This window comes from Pelophylax lessonae (assembly GCF_965119305.1).
Source record: "Pelophylax lessonae genome assembly, chromosome: 1".
Taxonomy (NCBI): Eukaryota; Metazoa; Chordata; class Amphibia; order Anura; family Ranidae; genus Pelophylax; species Pelophylax lessonae.
Window position 1 is genome coordinate 191,807,771 of NC_138768.1, and position 14,581 is coordinate 191,822,351.

The following is a 14,581-nucleotide window of genomic DNA, read 5'->3' on the forward strand; positions in this document are numbered from 1 at the left end:
GCCTGTTCCCATTTATCCACCTCATCAGTGCTTTCTGCACTTTGCAATGGCAGAAAACCAATTCCATTTTTTCGCTCTGCTCTTTGGCCTAGCAACTGTTTCCAGAGTGCTTTGCAGTAGTGAAAAACCAATTTCATTTTGCCGCATTGCCCTTTTGCCTATCCTCTGCACTCAGAGTGCTTACATACCCTTTTCAGTGCTTCTAGTCACATGCTATCTAGACAATCTTCTTCTGAAAGACTCTTCTCCCTTACAGCTGTCTGAAAATGTCCACAAGACAAGTAAGATTTTCCAAGCCTTTGGCTGGGTGATCAATTTTAACAAATCTGCTCTCCAGCCTTCTCTTTGCCTGGAGTATTTGGGTGTGGTTCTGAACATGTTCCAAGCAGAAAAGAAAGCTCTTTCTCTAAGAGTACATGCTTGGGAATTGAAATCAGTCCAGCCAAAGATTTTTTGTTCAAACTTCAGTTGTGGGTCACAGGAGTGCACCTATTTTTTATTCTCCTTTTACCCAGAGTCAGCTAATAGTAGACTATTGCCCCTTATCAGCTGATGTCACTGAGCTTTTGTAGTCTCTGGAAGGATCCCGACTATATTGTCGGGATCCACCCAGCTACCTGATTGACAGCCAGCTGCTCCAGCACCCTCCCCTGCCCAGGTGCGCGAGTGATCTCTGGCAGAGCAGAGTGCAGAGAAATGACTGACAGTCACATCGATGCTGCTGAATAGATCTGAATTTGAAGGTTTGTTCTTTTTTTATACCCCAGAGTTCTTCTTTAAATCTTATATTGTTTCTAAACTGTAAAATGTAAGCAAGCTTTGCTTGGTATTAATACGATTCTCTCCCTTTTTACATTGTAAAATAATTTTTTCCTGGGAACTCCTATCATTTTTCATAAACCCTAAGTACACCACAAGGATTCATTGTTTGCTTATAGTCCAGTATACAGTACGTTTACGCTGGTCACCTGCATTATAGACATCTGTCTGACAAGTCTACTATCAAAATAGTAAACATTTACATATCCAGAATCCTATATAAATGGACATATAGGGGGAGATTTACTAAAACTGGTGCAGCTGTGCATGGCAGCCAACCAGTTTATAACTTCAGCTTGTTCAATTAAGCTTTGACAATTAAACCTGGAGCTGATTGTTTTCTGTGCAGAGCTGCAACAGATTTTGTACACTCAAGTTTTTCAAGTTTTCGTAAGTAACCCCTATAGTGCCAGTATGGGGTAAACTGAGACAGTTAGAGGAGAGGTATAGAAGCAGGGTGGTTCCTGACCTCCTTTATACACAGAAACTTGGAAAGGGTCTGTACTTTAATCTAGGAACTGGCCCTAGCTTTGCATTTTATAGGATATTCATTCTGTAATTGTCCCTCAGGAAACAGATTATGGTTTCTTCTTATGCAATACTTAAACTCAAGACACATTAGGATACTTTAATTACTTGGGATTTCTAATTAACATCCCTATGTTAAATGTTCATTTTTTTAAAGATCTCAAAAAGATAAAAAGATGACTCAGTTTTTTGGGAATAACTTTACTGAGGAAAGATGGAGGACAGCAGCCCTGAAGAATGCTTTCTCTCTGCTTGGAAAACAACGTTTTGAGCATTCCGCAGCATTTTTCCTTCTAGCTGGATCTCTGAAGGATGCAGTGGAGGTATGAGCAGTCTGTACATTTTCAGCCATTACTTTATATGTCTAAGGTGTGTTGGAATGAAATTTAGTATGCATTGTTCTGATTTATAAGAGGTGTTCCCCCACCCACCCCCAAAAAAAAACACTTAACGTTCTACCTTGCTATTGCACACATGATACATACAATTTTTCCGTTAGAGATAGTGTGAACTCAACACCACACCACGTACAAATGTTTCATAATGAAATGACCAAAATATGTATGACAGCCTGTGCTGTAAGCCCTTGGACTACTACCTTAGGATATCTGGAATTTCTATAAAGGCTTTGGGGATTACGAGCAGTACTATGTTTACTGGGTACTGCTGCCATTCCATAATGTGTGAGCTTGTTGTCTTGTGAAAGTTTTATATTAATTGGGGTTGATTAAAATGGAATTGGCACTGCTTCTGTTAAAATCAAAATCTTGCTAGGGCTGCTTTACCTTAAATGGTTGGTTGCTACAGCAATATGTATGTTAGCAAAATACATTAAAGCTACACAATACAAGTTACTTTGTGTAACAAAAAAAAATAAAAAGCTTCTTTATGTAAAAAATACTTACAACTGTGCTAAAAAATTGTGTATATCAATCTGAACACATAATAAAATCATTTAATGTGATAAGGGTTATGACTAAAATTGTGAAAATTCATCAAATAAATAAGTGGCTTGTATATTATAACACAAACAATTAATGTGAATTAATCTAAAACCATAATAAAGTGACTTTTGCTATGTCCAAAGGTGGTTTTGCTTTAGGAAAAAGTGATGTGCTAAAAAATATGAGTCCATAAACAGTGCTGCATAGGATCACACTTTGTGCAATGTGTCGGGGTGTCTAATCGTGCTCCCCCTTTTTTGTCACACTCACCAGAACATTCGCCCCTATTATGGGGTAACCAGCGTTCACAGCACACTTGGGCTGTATGAGCAGTGTGGTTCCTTCCTCCTCTGTGCCTCTGCCCGCTAGATCCCACTAACGTGGGCATAATGGAAAGTGAGCCCCATAGTGTAAAATTGTAGTTTGAAATTGAACTCGCATTGTTAAGAATGGTTAAGTTGCAGTAATAATCATGTACATCAGGAAGTCCGGGATGTGGTGCCGTCCACGGATTCAAAACTGGAAGTGACATAGTGACGCTAGATGCCCCGCCCTAAGCGTTTCATCATAGCGGCGCCATCTTACTACACTTCTCTCTGGTTTTTTATCTACTATGGTTACCTGGAAACCAGGGGACACGTGGTTAGCAGCCATCTTAACAGTTAACTGATGGTGATTCAGCCATTTTTACTGCTTCTCTAAGAGATCTATTTAACCCCTTGTTTGGACCTGCCACAGATCTGTGGGATATATATTCGTAAAGCAGATACAGCTTACAATATCGGATTTTGAGACAATTTGTATTAGTATCTCAGGATTGTCAGGACACCAAGGTAAGGCATATTCATAATCTAGCATACAAAACAATTAAAATATCTTTAATAAAATTCAATATTAAAATGGATTCTAAATATATCTAACAAATGAAAAAAATAAAATTAAGAAATAAAATAGAAATGTGTATAAAGTCTAAAGCATCAAAGAAGGTATATACAAATTTTAGCTAAATTAAAATTTTGTGTGTATGTATGTGTATGTATATAAATATATATATATATATATATATATATATATATATATACACCCACACAGTGCATCTGGAAAGTATTCACAGCGCTTCACTTTTTCCACATTTTGTTATTTTACAGCCTTATTCCAAAATGGATTAAATTATGTTCCTCAAAATACTACAAACCATACCCCATAATGACAATGTGAAAGAAGTTTGTTTGAAATCTTTGCAAATTTATTAAAAATAAATGAAAAAAATCACATGTACATAAGTATTCATATCCTTTTGCCATGACACTCAAAATTGAGCTCGGGTGCATCCTGTTCCCACTTATCATCCTTGAGATGTTTCTATAACTTGATTGGAGTCCACCTGTGGTACATTTGGTTGAGTGGACATGATTTGGAAAGGCACACACCTTTCTATATAAGGTTCCACATTTAACAGTGCATGTCATGGTGCAAACCAAGCCATGAAGTCTAAGGAATTTTCTGTAGACCTCCGAGACAGGATTGTATCAAGGCACAGATCTAGGGAAGGGTACAGAAAATTTTCTGCAGCATTTAAGGTCTTAATGAGCACAGTGGCCTCCATCATTCATAAATTAAAGAAGTTTGGAACCACCAGGACTCTTCCTAGAGCGGGCCGCCCAGCCAAACTGAGGGGAGAAGGGTCTTAGTCAGTCAGGGAGGTAACCAAGAACCCAATAGTCATTCTGACAGAGCTCCAGTGTTTCTCTGTGGTGAGAGCAGATCCTTTAGAAGAACAAACATCTCTGCAGCACCCCACAAATCAGGCCCGTGTGGTAGAGTGGTGAGACGGAAGCTACTCCTCAGTAAAAGGCACATGATAGCCCACCTGGAGTTTACCAAAAGGCACCATGAAAAACAAAATTCTCTGGTCTGATGAAACAAAGATGGAACTTTTTGGCCTGAATAGCCAGCATCATGTCTGGAGGAAACAAGGCACCACTTATCACCTGGCCAATACATCCCTATATTGAAGCATGGTGATGGCAGCAGCATGCTGTGGAGATGTTTTTCAGCAGCAGGAATTGGGAGACTAGTCAGGATAGAGGGAAAGATGAATGCGGAAATGTAAAGAGACATCCTTGATGAAAACCTGCTCCAAAACTCTCTGGACATCAGACTTGGGGGAAGGTTCATCTTCCAATAGGACAACGACCCTAAGCACACAGCCAAGATAACAAAGGAGTGACTATGGGACAACTCCGTGAATGTTCCTGAGTGGCCATGCCAAAGCCCAGACTTGAACCGATTGAACATCTCTGGAGAGATCTGAAAATGGCTATATACCTAACGCTTCCCATTCAACCAGATGGAGCTTGAGAGGTACAGCAAAGAAAAATGGGAGAAACTGACCAAAAATCGGTGTGCCAAGCTTGTAGCATCATACTCAAAAAGACATAGGGGTGTAACTGGTGCCAAAGCTGCTTCAACAAAGTATTGAGCAAAGGCTGTGAATACTTATGTACATGTGATTTATTTTTTTTTTTAATAAATTTGCAAAGATTTCAAACAAACTTCTTTCACATTGTTAAGGAAAATAATGAATTGAATCAATTTTGGAATAAGGCTGTAACATAACATTATATGGAAAAAGCTGTGATAACTTTTCAAATGCGCTGTAAATCCCTATTTATATGTATAGTAGAGGATAGGATATACATTACTGGGAAAAAAACACTGGTATACAGTTGTGAATTAAAGCGGAAGTACAGCCTAAAACCTTAAATTCTCCCCTGCAATCTTTAATGTGAGTGGAGTTCAGCCTTCTGTGTCAAAATGAAAAAATCCCAGTTTTTCTACCTGAATTTTGTAGTTTTTAGTGCTGTCACATGACTTCAGTCCCTCTTCCTGCTGAGTCCAAGAGAAGCAAGTGGGTGTGGTTACTAAAAAGGCAGAGACCGGGAGGGGCACTGTTCCTGTGTAGCCAGTGGGCGTTTACAGGATGGGAGGAACTGATCATAGGTTCCTGCCTAGTTTTCTCTCATCAGTAAGGATGCATTGTACAACCTAATTCATGAGACAATTAGGAAATATTTAATATACATATACAGCATAGCTGTGCTGGGGGGGGGGGGAGATGCACATATAGAGTATAGCTGTGCTGGGCTTTAAGGGGACTACCATAGGAGAAGGAAGCTGGACACGGGAAGGGGAGGGAAGAAGTGTTAGTGTAGCTGGAAGTGCTCTGGGGGTCTCCGCTCACAGTCTACAATGATCATAGTACAGGCAATCACACAAAGTCTACCTTTCCACTAGTACAACTAATCGATGACACCCGTTCCCATCTATGCGACTTTGAAAAGGTACCTGCACTACTTTGATGCAACTTTGATCCAGAGTGTGTAAAGTTGGATCAAAGTTGCACTCCAAAGTCACTCTAGCCTAGTGGCTATCTTTCCACTAGTGCAACTCTTAAGTTGTGCGACTTTGAATGCAACTTTGATCCAACTTTACACTCTCCGGATCAAAGTTGCATCAATGTAGTGCAGGCACCTTTTCAAAGTGGCATAGATGGGAACGGATGCCATTGAAATGAATGAGCTGTGACTTAATGTGTCCAGAGTTGCATGACAAGTCGCACTAGTAGAAACCGAGCCTAAAACTCCTTACTCAGATGTAATGAGCAATATAAATGGATCTGTATCCTTCTAAACTTTCACAAATGTTGCTTTGTTCCTTATTTCTTTCATATATTGTGCCAGTCACATGACTCCCTCTCCCTCTCCCTCACCCTCAGGAGAAGCTGCTGGCCTAAATAAGGCAATGAAGGATAAGAAGGATGGGGGTGGGGCTGGGCAGGTCTAGGCATGTCTGTATAAGAAAGATGACAACCTTATCAGGAAGTGAGATGCAGCTTATCACATTTCAGATAACAGCAAATAGTGTTGTTAGTGAAGAACAGGGAGAAGCTGATTGTCCAGTTTAGATAAGACTTTCTAAGCTAAATAAGCAACTACCCAGAAAATAAATAAAATCAAAGATAAAGATATTTATTATACTATTAAAAGGAAAATGCTATTTTTGACTGGAGTTTCCCTTTGAGGGCATGGTCAGTACTATTAAGTTTTGAAGGGAGTGTGGTATTTCAGATTAGGCATTGGAAATGAAGCATTTATATATTTTTGGGCCTAGCCTGGGGTTCCAATCGCATTCCTTCTGTGCATTCCAGTCTACAGATGAATACAGGCAAGTCAAATTGGAGGAAAATTTAAAAGGATAGAAAACCAAGGAAGCAATGGTGTTTATTTTATGTTTGTTTTATGTTGTAAATAATTATATTGCAGGTTTGCCTTGAAAAGCTACACGACATTCAGCTTGCACTGGTGATATCAAGGCTGTATGAGTCTGAATTTGAAAAATCTTCAACATATAAATCTATTCTTCAAAAGAGAGTGTTGGGAATAGAGTCACATGGTCGAGAGCCCAGTCTCTCCAACATGCACTCAGACCCTTTTGTGAGGAGTATGGCTTACTGGATCCTGGAGGAATACAAGCACGCTCTGGATACATTACTTAAGCAGCTAGTTAGGGATGAAGGTAAGCACAATCAATATTTACAGCAGAGAATATTATTTAGTATTATGTTTTTATTGCAAACAAATAAAAAGTTACTGTATCACTTTAACAGGTAGCACTGTGATAATGCAAACAAAATTCAAAAAAAATAAAATTCGATTTAATTTATGAATAAGATTCATAAAAATCAAAAAATAAATGAAATAAAAGTCAATTTGATGTAAAACACCTATTGCTGTTCTCTCATGGGTCTGCCAGCTAAAGGGGATCTCCAGCAGTAGTGCAATTTGGCGGTGCGGACCGCTAGCGCGGATTTAACGGGCCTGTGTACCTTTTTCTGTCATTTTACAAAAATGGAGTCCCAGAGTAAAAATTTCCCCGCTGACCTTGTGTGTGCATCCGGGTCTCATTCCCTAGCATCCCTGTCTGCGGTCGTGGAAGCTCTGGCATCAAAAAGTGATCTTGTCATGTCACAAGTTCCTATTAAAGAACGACCGATGCCCTCTCAGTCTTCTGATTCTGAGCCTGAAGTGGTTGCCACGGACACTGCCCTCCCTGAGGGCTCCCTGTCCTTACACTCGGACGGCATAGAGGAGTCCTCCTCAGCTGCAACACAGGGAACACGCTTTGGTAGAAGCACTGATTCGCTCCACCAGGGAGACTTTGCATATTGATGATGAGCCCACACAGTCAGGAACGCGGTTTGTCTTTGGCTCCCGCAAAGCTCAGCAGTCGGGTCGGGTTTTCCCTTGCCCCGAGGAGTTTCACGAGACCGCGAACGAGCAATGGCAGCGCATTAAGCACATGCTAGAAGTACCTAAGCGCTTTCAGTGTTGCTACCCTTTTGCAGACTTGGTTTCTAATCGCTGGATGGTGTCACCTGAGGTGGACCACACTGTGTCCTGGCTGAACAAGTCCACGGTGGTTCCCGTGGAGGACTCCTAGGTGTTTAAGGACCCGGTGGACAAGTGCCTTTAATCTCTTTCCTGCCACCAGCACTTGGTGGTGGGCTCGCTCCTCAAGCCTGTGTTTGCTTCCGTGCTGGTCTCTCAGACGGTCACGGACTGGATCAAGGTGCTTAAGAGCAACCTGTTGGCGGAATCGGTTCCCCCGCCTCTATCGAGCTCACGGATCAAATGGCCCAGGCCATGGTGTATCTGTGACGCAGCCATGGTGTATCTGTGAGGCAAGCCCAAGGCCGGTCAGTCTGGTGCTGCGGCCAAGCCTTCCTTCACATGAAGGGACGCCCTCATCCCACTTAGCGGTGAGGGGACGTCTGCGTTACTTTCAGGAACCCTGGAGGTCTCTGATTCAAGACAAATGGGTTCACAAACTGATTCATACAGGGTATAAGATCGAATTTTGATCTCGCCCAGCAGACAGGTTCTTTCCATCAAACCTCTGTCTGTCCCTGGATCATTTAAAGGATCTCAAGGGGGCTGTGCGAGATCTTCTCGCACAGGGCGTTGTTGTCCCGGTTCCTCAACGGGACAGGTTTCGGGGGTTTTTTCTCAAACCTGTTCACAGTGCCCAGGGAGGAGGGAAAGGTGCGTCCTATCCTGGACCTCAAATATCTGAACCACTTTGTACGGGTGCAGAAGTTTCGGATGGAATCCGTCTGGTCGGTGGTGGTGTCTTTAAATCAAAGGGGATTTTCTGACCTCCATCGCTTTAAAGGATGCATACCTGCACATCCCTATCGACAAAGGTCACCAGCCTTTTTTCCGCTTTGCAGTAGCAGAGGAACATTTTCAATTTGTGGCATTACCCTTTGGTCTAGCTTTGGCTCCCAGGGTCTTTCCCAAGGTTTTGGCCCCAGTGCTGGCTCTGCTGCGCAAGAAGGGGATTGCGGTCCTGGGTTATCTGGACGATGATCTGCTACGGGCAGGCTCCTGTGCCACTCTGTCGGGCAATCTGACGGTCACCGTTTAGATGCTCCAGGAGATTGGGTGGGGACCATCAACGTCCAAAAGTCGGCACTTAACCCGTCAGTGCATCTAGATTATCTGGGCATGGTTTTGGACTCCGCCCAAGTGAAGGTTTTCCTCCCGGAGGAGAAACTTCAGACCTTGCAGGGTGACATCAGAGCCCTCAGGTACAGCGATCTCTCCTCCCTGCGGACCTGCATGAGGTCCCTGGGGCTGATGGTGTTGGCCTTCATGGCGATTTCTATTTGCCCAGTTTCACACAAGGACTCTGCAAGCAGAGATTCTTGCCAAATGGAACAAAGACCCTCAGTCCTTGGACAGAATGATTTGTTTAAGCCGTCTCATGAGGTCGGGGCTTTCTTGGTGGCTTCTGTCGCCCGCTCTGAGCCGGGGCAAGTCCTTTCTGCCGCTGTTGTGGACAATGATCACCACAGATGCCAGCATGACGGGCTGGGGTGGAGTACTGGGACCTCTTTGTGCCCAAGGTGTGTGCTCAAGGGAGGAATCGTCCTTGCTGATTAAATGTCCTGGAGCTCAGGGCGACCAAGCTCTGCCTGCTCCGTTGGGCGCCTCGGATTCGCGGTCACCCGGTTCAAACCGACAATGCCACGGACAGGAGTGCCTGGGCGGCCAGGGAAGTGGCCGAGATCCTGACTTGGGCACAGGCGCAACTTCTGGCTCTCTCTGCGGTTCACATTCCTGGAATGGAAAACTGGCAGGCGGAGTATCTGAGTCGCCACTCCTTGGATCAGGGGGAATGGACCCTGCATCCGGAGGCGTTTAGTCTCCTGTGTGTCCGGTGGGGGGCACCGGACATGGATCTGTTCGCGTCTCAACAAAAAGGTGGAACGGTTCGTGGCCAGGGCTCGAGATCCTCTAGCAGACGACAAGGACGCGTTGGAGGTGCCTTGGCACCGGTATCGGGTGCTTTATGCATTTCACCGATTCAGCTGTTGTCCAAGTTCCTCTGCAGACTGGTGTTGGAACAAGTGCAGGTAATTCTGGTGGCCCCGGACTGGCCCCGCCGATCTTGGTACGCGGACCTCGTCAAGATGGTCGTCGAACCTCCGTGATGGCTGCCTCTGAGGGAAGATTGCTCTTTCAAGGACCGATCTATCATCCTGCTTTACGGTTTCTGGCTTTAACGATGTGGCTGTTGAAGGCCAGGTGTTGAGAGACAGGGGTCTCTCTGATGCCGTGATTCCTACCTTGTTGAAGGCTCGTAAGGCTACCTCCAGGAAGATTTACCATCGTACCTGGAAGGCGTACATTGCCTGGTGTGAGTTGCAAGGGTTACATCCTCGCTGCTTTATTGTGGTGAGGGTATTAGCCTTCTTGCAGAAAGGTGTGGAGCAGCGTTTGGCTTTGGGCACACTTAAATGTCAGGTGTCGACCTTAGCCATTTACTTCCAGCGTCCCTTGGCGACTAACTCCTTGATTCGCACCTTTGTTCAAGTGGTGCGTCATCTGACTCCTCCAAGGCGATCCCCCTTGCCTCTGTGGGATCTAAATTTGGTTTTGTCCGTTCTGCAATGACCTCCCTTTGAGAATATCAGAGAGATCTCCCTACTTTTGTTGTCTCAGAAGGCTGCGTTTCTGGTGGCTATCACCTCTGCTTGCAGGGTGTCTGAGTTGGCGGCGATGTCTTGCCATTCGCCTTATTTGGTAGTTCATAGGGATAAGGTTGTTCTGCGACCCAACCAATCTTTTCTGCCTAAGGTGGTGTCTGGCTTCCACCTTAATGAGGATATTGTGTTCCCTACACTTTGCGCGAAGCCCAAGCATCCCAAGGAATTTGCTCTGCATTCACTGAATGTGGTCCGGGCGATCAGAGTTTACCTGTCGGCTACGGAATCTTTACGTACATCCGATTCCCTGTTTGTCCTTCTAGAAGGACCTCGTAAGGGTTTGGATGCAACCATTTTGAAATGGATTAGACAGACGGTTATTCAGGCCTATTCACTGAAGGGGCAGGTTCCTCCTTTACCTGTGAGGGCACATTCTACTAGAGCCATGGGTGCCTCTAAGGCTTTTCGCCATCAGGCTTCTGTGGCTCAGGTGTGTAAGGCGGCGACCTGGTAGTCCGTGCACACCTTTATAAAATTCTACAAGATTGACTTGCTGGCATCCTCGGATGCTTCCTTTTGGCCGCAAAGTTTTGCAGGCTGCTGTTTGTTGAAGAGACAAGGTTTTCTCTTCATGGGGCGAATTTTTGTTCTGGGGTTAGCTCCTGGTGGTTGAGCTTTTTGTTGTCCTGTTGGCTATGTTTTTCCTGGCCTTGATGGATCGTTACCGTTTTGTTGGTTGCGTTTCTTCCCACCCTCATGCCTACACTGCATTTGTGAGGAAACTATGAAGTGGCTGCGTCTGTCCTAAGAGAAAATAGAATTTTTGTAAGAACTTACCGTAAAATTATTTTCTCTGAGTCCTCTGACAGACGCAGCCCCCGTCCCTCTATTTGGGGTTGGTTGTCTTTTTCCTTCACTGCTTGCTACGAAACTGATTAGTAGCTAGATGTGTCTGAGGGTAATGTGTAAGGGAACAGCCCCTAAGGGTGTGTCTAGTGAAAAGTTTTTCTGAATAGTTTCACTGGCTAGTCTACTCCTGTAGGTGGCGCATTACCCATTTATGAGGAATCTATGAAGTGACTGCGTCTGTCAGAGGACTCAGAGAAAAGAATTGTATGGTAAGTTCTTACAAAAATTCTATTTTACTTTAAAGGGTGAATAATCCCGGTTCTGACTTCGGAAAGTTTTCAGGGGTTTTCATCAATACTGTTTACAGTCCCCAGGAAGGAAGGCAAGGTGCCTCCAATTCTGGACCTCAAGGCGCTGAACTGCTTTGTGCAGGTGCAGATGTTCATAATGGAGTCCGTTCGCACGGTGGTGGCTTTCCTGCCCCAGGGGGAATTTTTCTTGCCTCCATCGACATCAAGGATGCTTACCTTCACACTCCAATATGTTGGTCTCCAGCGCTTACTCTGCTTTGCCATGGGAGAGGAGCATTATCAATTTCTGGCATTACCCTTTGGTCTTGTTTCTGCTCCTCGAGTCTCAACAAAAGTGTTGGCCCCGGTGCTAGAATTGTTATGCCAATGGGGGATCGCGGTACTGGGCTACTTGGATGACCTCCTTCTGCGTCTCCTACTCTGGTGGAAAACCTGGAAATCACCATATGAGCTTGGGGATATTTGGCTGGATTCTGAATTTTCTGAAGTCTGCTCTGGTTCCGTCCACAAAGCTGGACTATCTGGGTCTGACTCTGGACTCTGCCTTAGCCAGTATGCTCCTTCCTCTGGACAAACTCCAGAACCTGCAGGCTGTAATTCATCTCCTGCTGTCCAGCAGATGGTGATCGTTACGGGTGCTGGGCCTGATGGTGTCTACCTTTTGAGGCGGTTCTGTTTGCACAGTTCCATACAAGGTCCCTGCAAGGGAGATTCTGGCCAAATGGGACAAGAATCTGCAGTCTCTGGACAATCCGATCCAGCTGAGCCCAGCAATGAAAGAGTCCCCGATTATGGTGGCTTTCGTTCTGCGGCGCTTTGGCTGGGTGAAAAATTCCTCCCCTTGTATTGGACAGTGGTTATCACGGATGCCAGCCAGTCTGGGCGGGGAGGCGTCCTCGGCAAAATTTCTGCTCAGGGTGTCTGGACACTGGAAGAGTCCAGACTACCGATCAATGTCTTGGTACTCCAAGCGATCAGACTGTGGCTGGAACATTGGACAGATCGTCTTCAGGGATGTCCAGTGTGCATTCAATCGGACAGTGCCACGGCTGTGGCTTATGTCAATCCCCAAGGGGGCATAAGAAGTGTCCTGGCGGCTCTGGAGGTAGCCGGCATTCTAAGGTGGGCAGAACATTTAGTTCCAGCCCTCTCCACCGTACACATTCCCAGGGTGGAAAACTGACAGGCGAAATACCTCAATCGGCAGGCGTTGGACCAAGGAGAGTGTCCCTTCGTCTAGAGGTGTTTCATCAGTTGTGGATCTGTTGGCGTCCCAGCTCAACAGAAAGGTGCAGAGGTTTGTGGCTCTGTCACGGGATCCTCTGGCGGACACCATGGATGCGCTGGTTGGGAAGGCGATCCCCCGGGGAAGTGGCGCCTGATTTACACCTTCACGCCTCTCAGGCTTCTGCCAAGACTTCGAGGTCTTTCATTCACACCAGTTTGAGTGCTTTCAGTTTGAGTGCTTTCTGGTGCTGCGTTTTTCCTGCACAGGACTGCACTGAAATGCGGTAAAATGTATCAAAAACGCACCAGAACGCATCTACAACGCATCAACGATGCACCAGACCCCAGCATAGTGGGAAAATAAGCATCTGTAATGCATCCAGAAATGCATCAAAAAAACACTGGAATGCATAAAAAGAGTCAGACGCGCTTGCAGAAACACATCCAGAAACGCTTCCAGAACAGATCTGGAGGACGTTTTTGTGGTGTGAATTGGCAATTAAAATTGGAGTAAAATCCCATGTATGATTTTTACCTATAGGTAAGCCTATAATCAGACTTGTAGGTACTGTAAATATTTCCTAAACGTTTACCATTTATTAGATGTAGCAGGTGGTGTCACCAGCGCATGCTCTCTGAAGGAACGGCATTGTCATGCCATTCCTTCAGAGCCGTGGCGTAAACAGCAACTCCCATATGCTTCGTTTGACATCATCGCTGGCTTCATATGGCCGAATCCTAGCAAGAAAGACCAGGTGAAGATGGAAGCGCCTTCTGCGGTGACAGCGCGCCACTGGAGGGCTTCATTATGAGGTAAGTCTGTCATAATGTGCTAGTATGTGATGCATACTAGCACATTATACAAACAAAAGGGTACTGCCCTCACCTGTACCTGGTCACTGCAGCAAGGAGCATTGGAAAGTCAACGCATATGAAAAAAACAAAGAAATTTCCAAGCTCAACTTGCTGACCAGCCTGCGACCAACCGAATTGACCTGTCCCAACAGTATGCATTAAAAACAAGGGTTTAGTTGCACACCTTTGCAAAATACATGCATAAGCCACAGAGCCCCGGCAAGGCACCCCATTTTCTGTGGACCTAACTCCAATTTCTATGAGTTTCCAACAATGGAAGCACATGCATTTTTGAAACGTATAAATGCAAAACTATCTTAATTGTACAGGACAGGACACAGGCTATTAGATTACATAAACCCCGGGTTATTGACTTGTACCTTCAGGTGACTGGGCACTGACAAGACTTTTAAGGACATGTTCCCTGGGCATCTCCCCTATAACTCTACACCACTCTGTGAGTCCTCATTTTTTTGCAAGTGTCCTGAGGTGATGGACCTCTACTCTCCTTAGAGAAGTAACTCTTAGCTTAACTAGTATATTTTATCTTTGGATTCTTCAATCAACTCTTCCTTGAAATTTTCACTGTCTTCTAATATAACAAGAGAAGCAGCGCATCCGGGTCAGTGCAATCTCAATACAACTTTGGGAGCCGTACTCTAATCCAATGCCATAGGTCAATCAGTAATGTTGCTTTGAGCACTGGATCCTGCATAGACGCTCACCCCAGGACTTTTTGCAACACGTTTAGGCCGCCACCAGGTCCTGTAAAGGTTCAGAGCTGTGATCCAGCCCTTTGAAAACCAGACCCTGAAGACCTCTTTGGGGGTATGCCCTCTGTGACAGGCTAAGCCTGGACCCTATATATAGTTCAACCTCATGGACAGGTAAGACAGGGTCACCCTATATCTCTATTACTGTAAAAAGCAGGACTTTGGAATGTACTCAGTTTACAGTCTAAACTTGACACTAAAACGCCACAAAAAACACTCAGA

General features: G+C 44.8%; 1 protein-coding gene across 4 annotated transcripts in view; it reads left to right on the plus strand.

The window, feature by feature from the left end:
• DMXL1 (Dmx like 1) overlaps positions 1-14,581 on the plus strand; it is a 328,770-nt gene that overhangs the window by 214,356 nt on the left and 99,833 nt on the right. For all 4 annotated transcript variants that reach the window (XM_082251711.1, XM_082251708.1, XM_082251710.1 and 1 more), the window contains exons 22-23: positions 1,505-1,670; positions 6,617-6,869. In XM_082251711.1, the coding sequence (XP_082107837.1) occupies positions 1,505-1,670; positions 6,617-6,869 (419 nt within the window). The remainder of the gene's footprint in view (positions 1-1,504; positions 1,671-6,616; positions 6,870-14,581) is intronic.